This window comes from Lepidothrix coronata, unplaced genomic scaffold (assembly GCF_001604755.1).
Source record: "Lepidothrix coronata isolate B3197 unplaced genomic scaffold, Lepidothrix_coronata-1.0 Scaffold58, whole genome shotgun sequence".
In the NCBI taxonomy this organism is placed as follows: domain Eukaryota; kingdom Metazoa; phylum Chordata; class Aves; order Passeriformes; family Pipridae; genus Lepidothrix; species Lepidothrix coronata.
The window spans coordinates 4,221,701-4,234,984 of record NW_016690238.1 but is presented as its reverse complement, the minus strand read 5'-3'; the positions used below and the strand labels follow the sequence as shown (position 1 = coordinate 4,234,984).

At 39.6% G+C, this 13,284-nt stretch overlaps 1 protein-coding gene across 1 annotated transcript in view; it reads right to left on the bottom strand.

Annotated features, from left to right (window-relative positions):
- The window catches only part of VPS13C (vacuolar protein sorting 13 homolog C), a 69,348-nt gene that overhangs the window by 38,455 nt on the left and 17,609 nt on the right, over positions 1 to 13,284 (bottom strand). Inside the window, exons 21-37 of the mRNA XM_017816740.1 lie at positions 12,329 to 12,633; positions 11,896 to 12,043; positions 11,068 to 11,176; positions 10,497 to 10,630; positions 10,031 to 10,187; positions 9,215 to 9,294; positions 8,942 to 9,001; positions 7,973 to 8,138; positions 6,888 to 7,004; positions 6,260 to 6,363; positions 5,665 to 5,832; positions 4,959 to 5,263; positions 4,438 to 4,582; positions 3,266 to 3,410; positions 2,273 to 2,403; positions 1,156 to 1,325; positions 379 to 617 (exon numbers count right to left, since the gene is read on the bottom strand). Coding sequence (XP_017672229.1) covers positions 379 to 617; positions 1,156 to 1,325; positions 2,273 to 2,403; positions 3,266 to 3,410; positions 4,438 to 4,582; positions 4,959 to 5,263; positions 5,665 to 5,832; positions 6,260 to 6,363; positions 6,888 to 7,004; positions 7,973 to 8,138; positions 8,942 to 9,001; positions 9,215 to 9,294; positions 10,031 to 10,187; positions 10,497 to 10,630; positions 11,068 to 11,176; positions 11,896 to 12,043; positions 12,329 to 12,633 — 2,683 coding nt within the window. The remainder of the gene's footprint in view (positions 1 to 378; positions 618 to 1,155; positions 1,326 to 2,272; positions 2,404 to 3,265; positions 3,411 to 4,437; positions 4,583 to 4,958; positions 5,264 to 5,664; positions 5,833 to 6,259; positions 6,364 to 6,887; positions 7,005 to 7,972; positions 8,139 to 8,941; positions 9,002 to 9,214; positions 9,295 to 10,030; positions 10,188 to 10,496; positions 10,631 to 11,067; positions 11,177 to 11,895; positions 12,044 to 12,328; positions 12,634 to 13,284) is intronic.

The following is a 13,284-nucleotide window of genomic DNA, read 5'->3' as shown; positions in this document are numbered from 1 at the left end:
ACCTCAGGGTCACTCCTGGTGCTCTGCTAAGGTCCCCAAAAAAAAGGGAGGGCTGTTGGGAACCAGCCAGACAACACGCCCCACAGGTGAGGTCTCACCACAGCTGAGACAAGCCCAGCAATCACTTCAAACCAACAAAATACTCTCAGAAATTGTCTTTCTTGCCCTTGTTTCATCATGCTTTACCTCCAATCTTCAACCAGAAAGAGGAAATCAATATACACTGTCAGTGGCCAATTCCCACATTTTGAAGAATAAATTCATTTCTCAAGTCTGATACCAAGACAGCATCTTGAAAACTTTTGGAGGAATTGTTTTCAGTGTGAAGTCTTGCAAAGGAGGGGAATGGGGGTGGAGGTGGAAATTGGTTTTACAGACCTGTTTCTGGCTTGGATTTCCCAGAAGCAACTTGCTTTAATTGGAACTGTGCAGATCTTTCAGTTGAGGATGCTGGCATCGAGTTAATGAAAAAATCTGCTACTGTCAACAAAAACTCCATACTGGCACATATGTACAGCTTGTCAAGGACTGCAACAACTCCAGTTCCATTTTTATCCTGCTTATATCTTATATCTATCATAGAACTGTCATGTGTGTCATCTTTCTTGTCTATCATTCTGGAAAACAAGTTTAATAGGAAACATTTCAAACATGGATCTAGAAAAACAAGGATACATAAGCAGTGCCATTTTTTCTCCCCATAGTGTTTATAAATAAGAATTACTCTACAAGCAATCAGTGTTTCTTCCAGAAATAAGAGGGTATAGACTTTTCTAACAGAGGAGTAATTTCAATTTCAAATTAGTGCACTACACTTTTGGAAGTGGCACATAAGAATCACAGAGGAGTTTCAGTGCACAGAACTCTGGCTGAGGCTGGGTACTCTCTACTCAGCTCTTCTACACCATTTACTGGAATCTGCAAGACTCCAATATTTTTTTTTGTTTGGATAACATGGGAAATCAACACATAAAAGCAGAAACTTGCTTAACATGACTAAAATTACATCATTCATTGCTCAAGCACACAGCATGACAGGCCACAGCTGCCGGCACTGCTGAGTTTCGTCAATCCCACGAGAAGCGAGGTACAGACGAAGGGAACAGTCCCCCTCATGAGCTGGAGTCTTTCCAGTTCTGGTGCATCCAAACTTACCTCGCAGTCACGTTCTGAATTCCCTCCCGGAGATCATCCAAGGTACAGGCCTGGAGTTTAACTTGAATGTCCATGGAGCCATCTGAGAACATGTCCCCAGAGGACGCCATGAGGTGCAGGCGCAGCTCCCCGAGGCGCAGTCTGTCACTGTGCACGGGGAGCAGAGAGCTCTGCCCAGGGGAATGGGAGGGCAGTTAGCACAGAACACAGCAATGAGCACGTTTCCCTTGCTGCATTTTGAGCCCTGAATGAAGGATCTGATTAGCCTGGTGCTGTCATCAGCCCTCCAACCATACAAATCAGTCCCAGAAACTCACTGAGGAAACAGAAAAAGCACACTGGGCTGCTGTGAAGTTGTTTCTTCACCACAGTGCTGGCAGTTGTTGAGAATGTATGACTGCAGGATAACCCATCTGAACCCTAGATTCCCTCCCAGAGGACCCCTCCACTCTCATCACACTAACTCATTTACAACACCTCAGCAATAAGTGGAAACCATACGAAGGCAAAATTAGAATAAAATCCCATTCCAGTGTCTTTCTTCCCTGTGATGCTCATTGCACAAGAGCTGCTTTAAAATTATACACAACTAACATCCACTATATACAAAGACATACAAAGCAAGCACCTTCAAAGAGTGTATTAAGTCATAAAAACAAGGCCACATTTCACATCTTTCTCTTCTGTTTTCAGTACAGAAAAGATGTCCAGGATTGCTCACACCTGGGGCTATGCAAGAGGAAAGCATGGGGCATATACACCTTGGATCTGCTTACTAACTGTACAGGCACCATGCACAGCACTAGCACCATCTGAGCTGGCAATTCCTGCTCTTCAGATTGTCATGTTTACTTTGGATAACTGGAATCAAAGCTTGAATGACCAAATCAAATGCTGGGTGGGTTTGGTTGGTTGGTTTAGTAATACTTTTCAGTGTGATTTTTGGAAATGCACATACATTTTCAACTTAAGGACATTCTCTGCCCAAGAAACCTCAAAGCTCCACAAGGAAAGCATTACAAAGCCAACACAGCTGATGCAACTTTGGTTTGCTGTCCTGAGTTCTGTCCATGTGAGATGCCCACCCCACCTGTATGGTAAAGGCTTGGTCACAAACCTGATTCTTATCACTGTTGTAGAGAATTACGGAAAGTGACTCAAAATTGAAGTCAAATTTAAGTGCTGTATAACATTCCACAGAAGACTGAGCTGTAGAAACACTCTTTTGTTCAGAAGCAAGAAGAGGACCTGGTAGTGAAAAGAAGACATTTTTACATTTCTTTAGAACACTGGGTTTGGGGTATTTTTGCTGTTGGTTTGGGGGTTCTTTTGTTGGTTGTTTTGGTGTTTGGTTTTTTTTAAGTAAGATCACAAAGTCACAAGAAGAGGAAACACTCTAAATACTCAAAACAATTTACACTTTTAATTCCTCAACATCACTTTGTTCTAGTCCTACTCTGTCTTACCTAGCACAGAGTGGTTTAAGAACCTTTAAAAAGCTGCCATTAGTTTTCTGCAGTTCTGCATTCACTTTAATGAAGAACTACACAAAGTACCAAGTCTGCTCAAGAGGTTTGCACTGCTCTTCCTTCCTGTTTCTTTCCATAGTATAGCAACTGTCTATTAGTTAGACAGCAATTTCTGTTAAGTTTGCTAAGTTCTTAACATAAGAATGTGAAGTTTGGGGCAAAAATAGGTTTTGGCAAAGTGTTAGCAATATTTTATCCAGAGATATGCACCGTTTACATTAACACACTGTCTGAACACTCCTATTACCCTCAGTTGTTATAACTGTGCATTAACATTGTGGGGTAGATGATTTGGCATTTTTCTTTTTTAACCACCTGCACCTGAGAAGAGCCATTGATATGGACTGAAGAACACCATCCTACAGAAGAAGAATCACAAAAATAGCTAAAAACTTCTGACCATCAAGAGCTCACACTCCATGTATGTGCACACATCCCCATTTATAAGTGTTCATGTACACAGTACAAATGCAAGTGAAAAGAATTCATATGCACACATTTAAGTGCTTCAGATAAATGTGATGTTTGGATTTACAAATAGTCCTCTGCCTGAACATCCTCAGCCTTTGAATTGAACATACCAGATTCATGTGGAACTTTCCCTTTTTTAGGTATCTGCGTGAACTCAACATTCTCTTGCACAGCAGTTGGTTGGGAAGAAGCTCCTCCAAGGTTTTCAAGCAAAATTTTCATGATAACAGTCAGATCATCTTCACTGAGTGCAATCTGTAAAGTGATAAACCAAAAACTTCAGTTTGGGTGACAGAAATAATTGACCCCTTTTTCCTATAGTATGTTACTTGTTATGAACAGGAGTTACAAGAAACAACACTCCATATGATAACCCCTTTCCAGTCTTGGAAAGGATCTTTGCCTGCTAAAAATGTGAGTCATTGATGAACATATGCACTTCTAACAATTCAGTAATCCCAAAACAGCACCAGATAACATTAAAGCCAAGGCTTGCATTGTCTACACTAAAGCAACTGTCCTTCAGTAGGCCTTCAAGGAGTTAATGAATGTGACTCCAATAATAAAATTACAGAATTGTGCAAAAACCAAGTACTAATAAGTGACAAAATGCAGCCACTTAGGCCACAATACAGTGTTAGAAGTATTTTTTCCACATTTGGTTATTTTTGTTTGTACTCCTTTAAATCTCTTAAACCTCTGTGCTTCACCAGTGCTATATTTGGCCATAGCACAGACACGGGAGTGACACAGGGCTCAGGAACCCGTGTCATTTTGCTGTCATTTTGTGTCAATCAGTTTGCTTTTACCCATTTAAATCCATATGGGTAATGTAGGAAAAGAAAAAGCGAAGCCCTCCCTCTGCAAAGATGTCAACCATACTTTTAAATTGTTGGGAATTACATACCCCTTCCATTTCTATAAATCTAAGAAACACTCAAATAACCTGAATGTTGCAGGTGAAATTTGAAGTATTAAATCTAGTTTTTAAAAGCTAACTCAACAGGCAAGCTCAATGATTTTACTGACTACTGAGTCAAAGGATAGCTCCAACAGCAAAATAAAACTAGGTTTTATTCCATTTGCACACAGCTACACCAAAACTATTCATTATACAATACCAAAGCTCCAACAGATCTATAAACTGGACAATAAAGCTGGAAGTCTTTTAACATTCCTAGAGGACACAAACTGAAATGAGTTTACAAGCTCCTTAACTAAGCTGGGTCCTATTCTGAGAAGATGGAACTTCTGATGTGGCTCTGATGTGGCATAGTATTACCTGCATTGGCTTCAGGTCTCCTTTGATACAAATTGTTGGGCATTTATGATACCATGCTGCTGCTAAATTTCTCTGGACCAGTAAAGTCAAACTCACAGGACACAAAATTTCAGAGTCTGGTTGAGAATCTGTGGATATGATGCACCTAACAAAAGACAGGCAAATCAGCAGAGGAAAAATATTCAGCAGTTGCAGAATCCCAAATAATATCATAGCAATCTAGCAGAATATGGGCATAATTATTAATTTAAAAATAAATATGTGTGCTCATATGTGCTTACACCCAGGGATGTACTTTAGATGAACTCAGTTACTGTCCTATCATTCCTTTCTCTCCAAGAATTTCAGAGATTGTGTTCCTCTAAAAACACTCCTAAACTTGGCCTGGGGAGGTTTTTGGTTGGTTGTTAGTATGTTTTCATTGCCTATCATCTTTAAGTAATAGAAAAATGCTGCAGATGGAACACAAACACGTTTCCTTTACGAACACTTTTCAACTCAGAGGAAAACCCCACGTATACCTCGATAATTTCAAATGGGTCAGCTGCACATCCATGCTGTCAATGACTGGAGGAAGAGGAGACTCGTCTGAAGACACCAGCTTGAATTCATTCTGAACTCTGATTAAGCCAAGATCAGCCACCAAAGCGTTACATGAGGCTGGAGACTCAGGAATAACTATAACTGGAGCTTTCAGGTTGACATCCATGGAGAGGCGGAAGCTCTTCCTGGCAAAGTCCTTCATGCTGGAAGCTGCCATTTCTGCTGCCTGGGCAGTGACTGCAGTCAGGGCTTCCTGGGCTGTTTGGAAGTTGTTCAGGAAGTTCTGTGGAGAAGAAGTGGAAAAAAGTAAGAGTGCCATGAAAACAAGCCTCTCAAAAAAAGGCAAAATGTAAAATTAAGAAAAACAGTCCAGCTGTGGTATAAATATGAAACTCCTCATTTAACCACGCAGGTTTCAAAAGACAAAAAGGTTCAAATCATGCACAAGCTAAGACATTGCTTGATTATTTTTTAAGATACTATTAAAGCTCTCAACTCCATTCATTATTTGTTTTGTCATCCTTCTCCTTATTTGTCACTCTTCTAAAAAACACTTCTTCAGCAAAATACTTCTAGGTGCCTGTACACCAGCTCACCACAAGGGAGAGGTCAAAAAGAGCTGGTTACAGTTTATTTCATTAAAAACTTCTGAAGTCAAGAAGAGAACTTGAACTAATGTCTTACCAAGAGAGACATGAAGAACTTGTGGAGGTAAATTATCTGGATGCAGCCCACTTTCAGAGACATTTTGCCATCCACCCTTGACATGTCAGTGTAGGCTTCCCCTGCAGTGGCATCTGGGTAAAGGGAGACGTGAAACCTGAACACTTCATCTCCCATGATGGACACAGCCTGCAAGATCAAGTCCACACAGTTAATATTTCCAGGCAGTCATCTGAAACAAGAAATATTTCCCCAAAAGAAGAGCAACTGCAACTTCTCAGCAGTACTTGGACACAGACAGTGCCAGGCAAAAAGGAAACAGAATCACCCATTTTACTGAATGTCTCTTCTCACTTGCTTATCCATAGCACATTTTATATTTAACTCAGAATTAAATATATCAGTGCAAACGTGACTAAAAAGAGCTAAATATTAATTGGAAGAATATTTTGCTTCCCTGAGATAAAGGAAATTAAGCAATAAAATTTTGCTTAATATTTGGTACATTGCACCATACTTAGGATTCCATAACACAGCAAATAAACTACAGTGCTGTCATTAAATCACGGAAAGAACTGGGTCTTTTTGTTTGTTTACAATTTGCACAACACATCACCTTTTTATGGACTGTTTTTGGATCAACATTTGTAATTACAATGTCCTCAAGCCTGGAGAACACTTTAATCTTTTTAGGCTTCATAACTACAGATGCATCCATTCCTGATTTGAGACAAAAGAAAGAAACGATAAATGCACTTCAACAAATTTCTACATAAACACTTCTGCTAAAAAAAAAATCCCATTAATTATTACTGAATATAAAGAATAACAATAGCTCAGAATCCAGCCTTCTACTGTGTAACCAATGCTAAGCCTGAGACAGCAGTCAGGACATTAGTACATATGACAAATCTGCCAACACAAATTGACCCTAAGACTGAAGTAAAAATTCCCAACACTGTTGAGGTTTTTGCTATTAAAAAAATGCAAGTTTGTGTTATTTATTACACAGTGCCTCCATTTCTTTTAATTTTACTCCACTATTTAAAAAAATCACCTTCTTTTTCTGAGTCAAACATTGCCTTTCCTTGCAGGTCATTTCAAACAATCAAAATATATCCTAACACACATTACAAAGACATATGCAGTGCACACAGGCCTTTCAGAAGTGAATGGAGGGAAACCACATATTTCATGTAATATTTAAATAAACTTCAGCTACTATTTAAATCAAAGCCCCTTACCTTGTATTCTGATGTCTGCAATCCTACAGGTCTGATCACACACTGTGATACCAAATGCACTGAGCTTTGCAGCGAGTTTTAATTCACAGATATCATCATGGGCTGCACCACCACCCACTGCACAGGAAACACAAGAGACACACAAGAACCTCATTATAAGTCCACTGTTTAAAACAAATATGATTTGTTTGTACACACATGAACTATTCAAAAAGCAACCTGCAGTTGTTCCCAAAAAGTTAAGATAATCGTTGGTTAGGATATGAACTAAGTCTTTTATTAACACAGTTTTCTTCTGGCACATGAACAGCCACCAACACAGGCAAAAAGCCATCAAGATGCCATCTTTTCTCCTCACTACTACCTAGTTTTCACACAGCAGGATGCTGAATAGAGTGTACACTGCAGTATTTGAAACCCCCCCTCATAGGAGAAATGTGCCTTTCTGCATCAAGGAGCAAGGCCAGCTTAGGCATATCGGCTGGAAAAGGTTTCTGCAGAAACACAAACTGTAACAGCCAACCACTGGAAACTCAATCCCAACAGTTTTAGGATTAGAAAACCTTGAATTTCACAAACAACACTACAAACACAAGAATCGAGCACACAGGACCTGACAAAACATTAAGGAGCTTCCATGCAAACACTCCAGCTATTTCAAGGTTACAAACACCAGGGATCAGAACAAACACACCACCCTTCAGTTCAGAACTTCTCTTTGCTTCCCCAGAAGAAAGTTTATTTTCAGCAATGAAAGCACCCTTTGGAGCCTTCAGCTTGGAAAGACACTGAATCTTTGGCAAGGCTGCACATTGCAACTGTCCTTGATTCAAATTTAATAATAAACATCAGATCACCACCTAGGGAGAAGTTACAGTGAGTAAGGAGAATTTGTAAAATTAAGCAACAGCAAAAATATCTGGCTTCTTTTTTTAAATAAGATTATTTTCTCCCCACTTATGGTTGTTCCTGCTATTTTCTTCCACCACACAGACTGCAATGCTGCCACCTGAAATGTATCCTTTGAGAGTGAAGGTGAGATGCTGCCAAACAACACAACTACAACCTTTCTAATACCACATTACCTGGTCTCAGATCACTTCCTTTTTCCTCTTCTTTTGTTTGAGGCTTGTGGTCTGATGATTTCTCAGCACTGGGAAGACCACCTGATGGAACACTGAAGGTGAGAAAACTCAAGATGGAAAGTAAAGCCTCTGTGTGAAGTACAATATCCAAAGATGAAAAGATGACCTAAAATGAGGGCAAGGAGACAAAGTAATATTCTTTTTAGTAGCAGTTTATTGCATAACAACTCAGTTACTGCCACAGAATCGAGAAAAAAGTGTCTTGCTCAATTTGACAAGTTTCTGACCCTTCCATTTCCTTCAATTTACCACCAAAAAAGCTCCAGAACAGCTGAGGGAGCTATGGAAGAGAAGCTTAAAAACAGCTACAGGGGAACTGAGCCAATCTAAAAACTGGTGCTTCAGGTGGTTCTGTTTTTCCAGTGTTCTTAGTTCTGCTGCATTTCAGTGTGGGCTGCTGAGCACTTTGGCTGACAACTTCAGAACCATGTGTGAAGATATTTTAGTAGATAAGATACAACAACAGCAAAACCAAACAAAAAAACCCAAAATAAAACAAAACCCAAAACACACACACAAAAAAACCCCTAAAAAATAAAAAGAAAAAAGAAAAAAAGAAAATCCCAAACCCCACCCCCCTCAAGATTCAAAATTTGGAATCAGAACAGAAAGTACATGAGCAGCAACTACTCTTACCAGTATTATTTAGTACAACCTGGTATCAGGTAGCCAACTCTCCCCAGCCCAAAGCAGCCCTTGGTAAATGCTGGTTTTACAGCTTCTTGTTTAAAAAAATTAATACAATAAATACTTCTGTAAAAAAAAAAAGGGTTTTTTTCCACCTGGATTTCCCTTTGAAGTAGTTAAATATAAATCAGTAGGTTTTAATGATGAGACTCAGGACTTTGGTTTTCAGCTGTTACCATTTGAGAAGCTTAAAAAAAAAAATTAAACTCATCCAGCACTTACATTGATGTTTTGCTTGGTGCTTTTGTAAGTTGTAACAAAGTCTGGCCCATCAGGATCAGCCTAAAGGTAAAGAAAAGAAAAAGGACACAGTCAGTCTCTATTGAGTTAGCCAATAATTAATAATAAATGAAATAAAAGAATGAAATTAAATGCTAAGTTGGCAAACAGGTATTTGGGAGAAAGTCTGGTTCAGTTTTAGATACAAATCCTACAAGGTAAGCATGGAAGCCTTATTTTAGTCCCCATGTAATTTTACTGAAAATGTACTGAAACCTTAATGTATTCCATTTTCAGAAGATGTTCATCTGTCTCACTTGAAGAATTAATAATGCAAAGAGGATCTCCTTTTGAGTCTGCAAATAAAGAAATAAAAATGTAAAATATCTCCACTCACAAGCTTTACTCCACCTATGGAATATCTCCATGCTAATTCTCAATTATATACTAATTATATACTATTCTTGCTGAAAGAGTGAAGGTAAAACAGCTGTTTTCACTGGGAAGCTGCACATTAGCATTACCTTGTGAAATGCTATATTCTCTTTATTTTAAATTAAACTAGTAATAATTAACTTATCTTGGTCCTGAAAAAAGATTCAAAATTGGAAAGTTCTTTGCATTCCTGTAATTAGTTTTGCACTCCTTTCTTCAGGTTTTTACATTCAAAACCTTACTTTTCTACTTTGAACACACAGCTATTTCAGTTATTACTTCACTATCAGTTTTAATCGTTTCCTGACCAATCAAGGTCACTCTGCATCGCCAGTGCTGCCAGAACTGGTCACAAAGCACAGATTCAGCAGCTCAAACCCCACTGAACAGTCACAACATTTGTCAGGAATGACCACTGCTACTCAAAGTAGGCAACTCCCTCAAACACATTAACTCAAACTAACTCTGACAACAGCAGTAAAACTTGGTGTCAGGAAAAGCACATTAATTCCATCTAAATGACACTGAACAGCCCCAGTAAGTGAATCTGCCTTTTTTCCCCCCTCTAATTATTGATTTGGAGGATGTTATTCTCTTGCTACAAAAGCTGATTGCACACACTCTACTGACTGTGCACCAGTTTTCTGGCAGACTTACCCTTTATTTCAGTGCATCTCATGACAATTTTTTTCAGATATGCTGCTGCAGTCAATTCATGATTTCTGACTTTGGTTTCAGTTCCAAGCTGCAGCACAGTCAGAATATGTAATGGGTATCTCTCCTTCTGAACCTGCTTCATCAAGGTTATTACAACCTGCAACATGGAAAGGGAAGCAGGTTCAGGGTTTCAGTGAGGCTGTCCAGACATGGCAGCAGTTACAAGCAGGCAGTATCTCCTCAGCTAAACTTCAACAGTAACATTAATCTAGACATTTTGCTTTTTTACAAAGAGACCCTACAAGACCAGTTTGCTAAAGATTTCCCTTGGCCCCACCTCTGTTCCTCTTGTTTTCTTTTTGTTGTTAAGTTAAACTGTTAAAATGGACTTTACAGCCCACTGCTTCCAAGAACCAGACTTGAGTACTGGGTTCAGGAACAATAATTTATACAGATGGGCACATACCTCTTTGATTTCAAAATTAAGCAGCACATTGATTACATCTTCATTCAGTGGCTCTTTTCTCTTTTCAGACAGCATTCCTTCTGGACCACTCTTACCCTGAACCAAAACTGACCTCTCCATTTCTTTGGTTTTACCTGAAACATTCAATAAACTGGTTAACTTCTGGAATTGCCAGGGTTTGTTTAGCTCAAGAAACACATCCAGCTCTTTCATCCATTCAGATGCTTACATTCACCTAGGATAAGCTGGCAACACGTCCCCAAGCAGAGCCTTGAACTTCAGAGCACAAAAAGGAAACAGAAACATGTTCTGGCAACAAGACAACTCTGCCATCTCAATACCTTGCTAGTTCCTTGACAATTCAGCCAACACAACTACCACATTCTGTCTGTAATGTTTCCAGTTTTTTGAAGTATCCAAGTATGAGCATTGTCCTTGCAGAATTAAAAAGAAGAGTTTCTCACTTACACACCTCTCAGATCTAAACTTGTTTTCCAGATAATAAATGCTTTTCCTTACTCCTGACAGCTAACACACTTAGTATTCATGACAAACAAATTCCAGCTCTGACCTTCCTTTTGCAGGACTGATTTTGCATCAGTTTGTTTTTCTTCTGCTTCACCAAGGTTTTCTGTCAACACTCTGAGAAAGACATTCCAATCCTCTTGACTTAACACAACCTGAAAAGTTGCAGATCACAGTTCTCAGGAAAAAGACATTGCTCCTTAAACTTATCACCTGCTAACAAAGCAGAACAACGTTTCCTGACAAGAAGAGTGCCTTTTTTTACAAGTGTTTTGTCAGCAGAATCATCCCTTGAATAACACAATTAAATTCTTTCAACCACTTCTTGTTACAGTATTAGGAGATTAAAGGTTCTGACTTCCACGGCTGTATCCATATACATTGCAGCCTTTAACATACCTATGTTTTTAATACTTTCTTGTCAATGACGTGCTACTTAATATTCCAATTCCAGTTTCATCCAAGATGTGGGTTATTGTCCGTCACAGCACATAAAATGCCACAGAAAACAACTATCTTGAGTCTTTCAGGGGTGATGGGAAGGTATAAAGCTGGAGATACTAAGGCAAATACTTGCATTAATTTAAATTTAGTTGGTCCTGTCTCATGGCAAGGAATAAACAAGACTCCTTCACATCCCTTTCTGTTTTCTCTTTCTTTTTCTCTCAGTTTATTAAATGCACACAGCAGTTTGGCTGTTCTATAGGATGATTTCAAGCCTCTACATTTATATAGGTGGGGTCAAATCCTGTTACATCACTAAAACTCACTCCACACCTACTAAAAATTTGAAGCTTATTGCCCCTTTGAGTCCAGAAATAACAGAAGGATTAGTCCCACATTAAGTATTTCACCACTTTTTCACAAGACTTACATTCATTGTGTCCAGATACCCCGTGATCTCCAGCACAGGCAGTTTGTGAAACCAAGCTGCAGAGAGATTTCTTTTCACAGACAGGCTTAAATTAATAGGGTGAAGTATCTGAATATCTGGATGTGACAAATCTGTCTCCACAGTGGTCCTTGAAACACAGGGGGGAAAGGAAAACAAAACACACAGCTGGGAACTTAGAAGTTCAGTCATATGTTACATTTAAAAGTCAAATCTCAGTCTCATTTGAGATAAATAGTTTCCTGAGCAGAGCAGTTTCTTATTTTGTTATTGAATTGTCCTTAAGGTAAGAGCATTTTAACACCAATTATTTGACACTATCATCAACCACATTTTCTAAGCAAGTAAATTAATATCCTATAAAATATTAATATTAGCAATTAGTGAGGGCACTATTTAGTGAAGTGCACTGTACCTGGACAGCTTCAGCTTTGTCAGCTGCACATCCATTTTGTCAATGACTGGAGGCAGGGAACTGCCTTCTGGAGCCACCAGGCTGAACTGGTTCTGCACCCTGATCAGGCCCAGGTCTATCACTATGGCCTTGGGGGACACTGAGGACTGGGGGATGACAATAACTGGTGCTTTCAGGTGAATGTCCATGGCCAGGCGAAAACTCCTCTGAGCCAGGTCCTTCACACTGGTGGCTGCCTTTTCTGCAGCCTGGGCTGTGGCAGCACTCAGAGCCTCCTTGGCTGTCTGGAAGTTGTTCAAGAAGGTCTAGAAAAAGCAGTTGAAGAGAAACCAGAAATGTCTGTAAACAGTTTTTTAACCTAGGTTACTTTCTTGTTTTACAACATCCACCAGGAGCAACACCAGCCACCAACCATGCTGCCTTACTGGGTGGAATTTTCCTTGGGGAAAGACAACTCGGTGCCTTCTGTCACGGCCTCTAACAGAGAATCAAAACAGCACTAACCAGTGCAACTCACTTATTTTAAACTCATCTTGACTGTTTCTTCCTTCCTAAGCTACAAATTTCTTAGCTCATTAGCTTTTAGGGACACTTAAATTTTTAAAGACCCTCTTGCCCTCAGTGAATACTAATTCCTACTAAAGGCAGTACTGAAGGAGGGAAAGCTCACTGGTGCTGTACTGAAAAAGCCAACATTAGGGTTCTTCAACGCACAAACACTTAAACTGATGATTCTGCAGGCGTCATCACATCTAACCCTGCAGAAACATTTGCCTCTAATGCTACCTCAGACACCTTTGCAATGAACTCAGGACTTTGCCAGGGTGGCAAGGGCAGCAAACACAAAACCCCCACGCTCCCTTAGCAGCACCAAGCTTTCCTCTATTTCCAGAGCTGAGGGTGGGAAGGGACCCACTTGCATTTGTTTTCTTGAAACTGAAACCAGTGACAGCTCA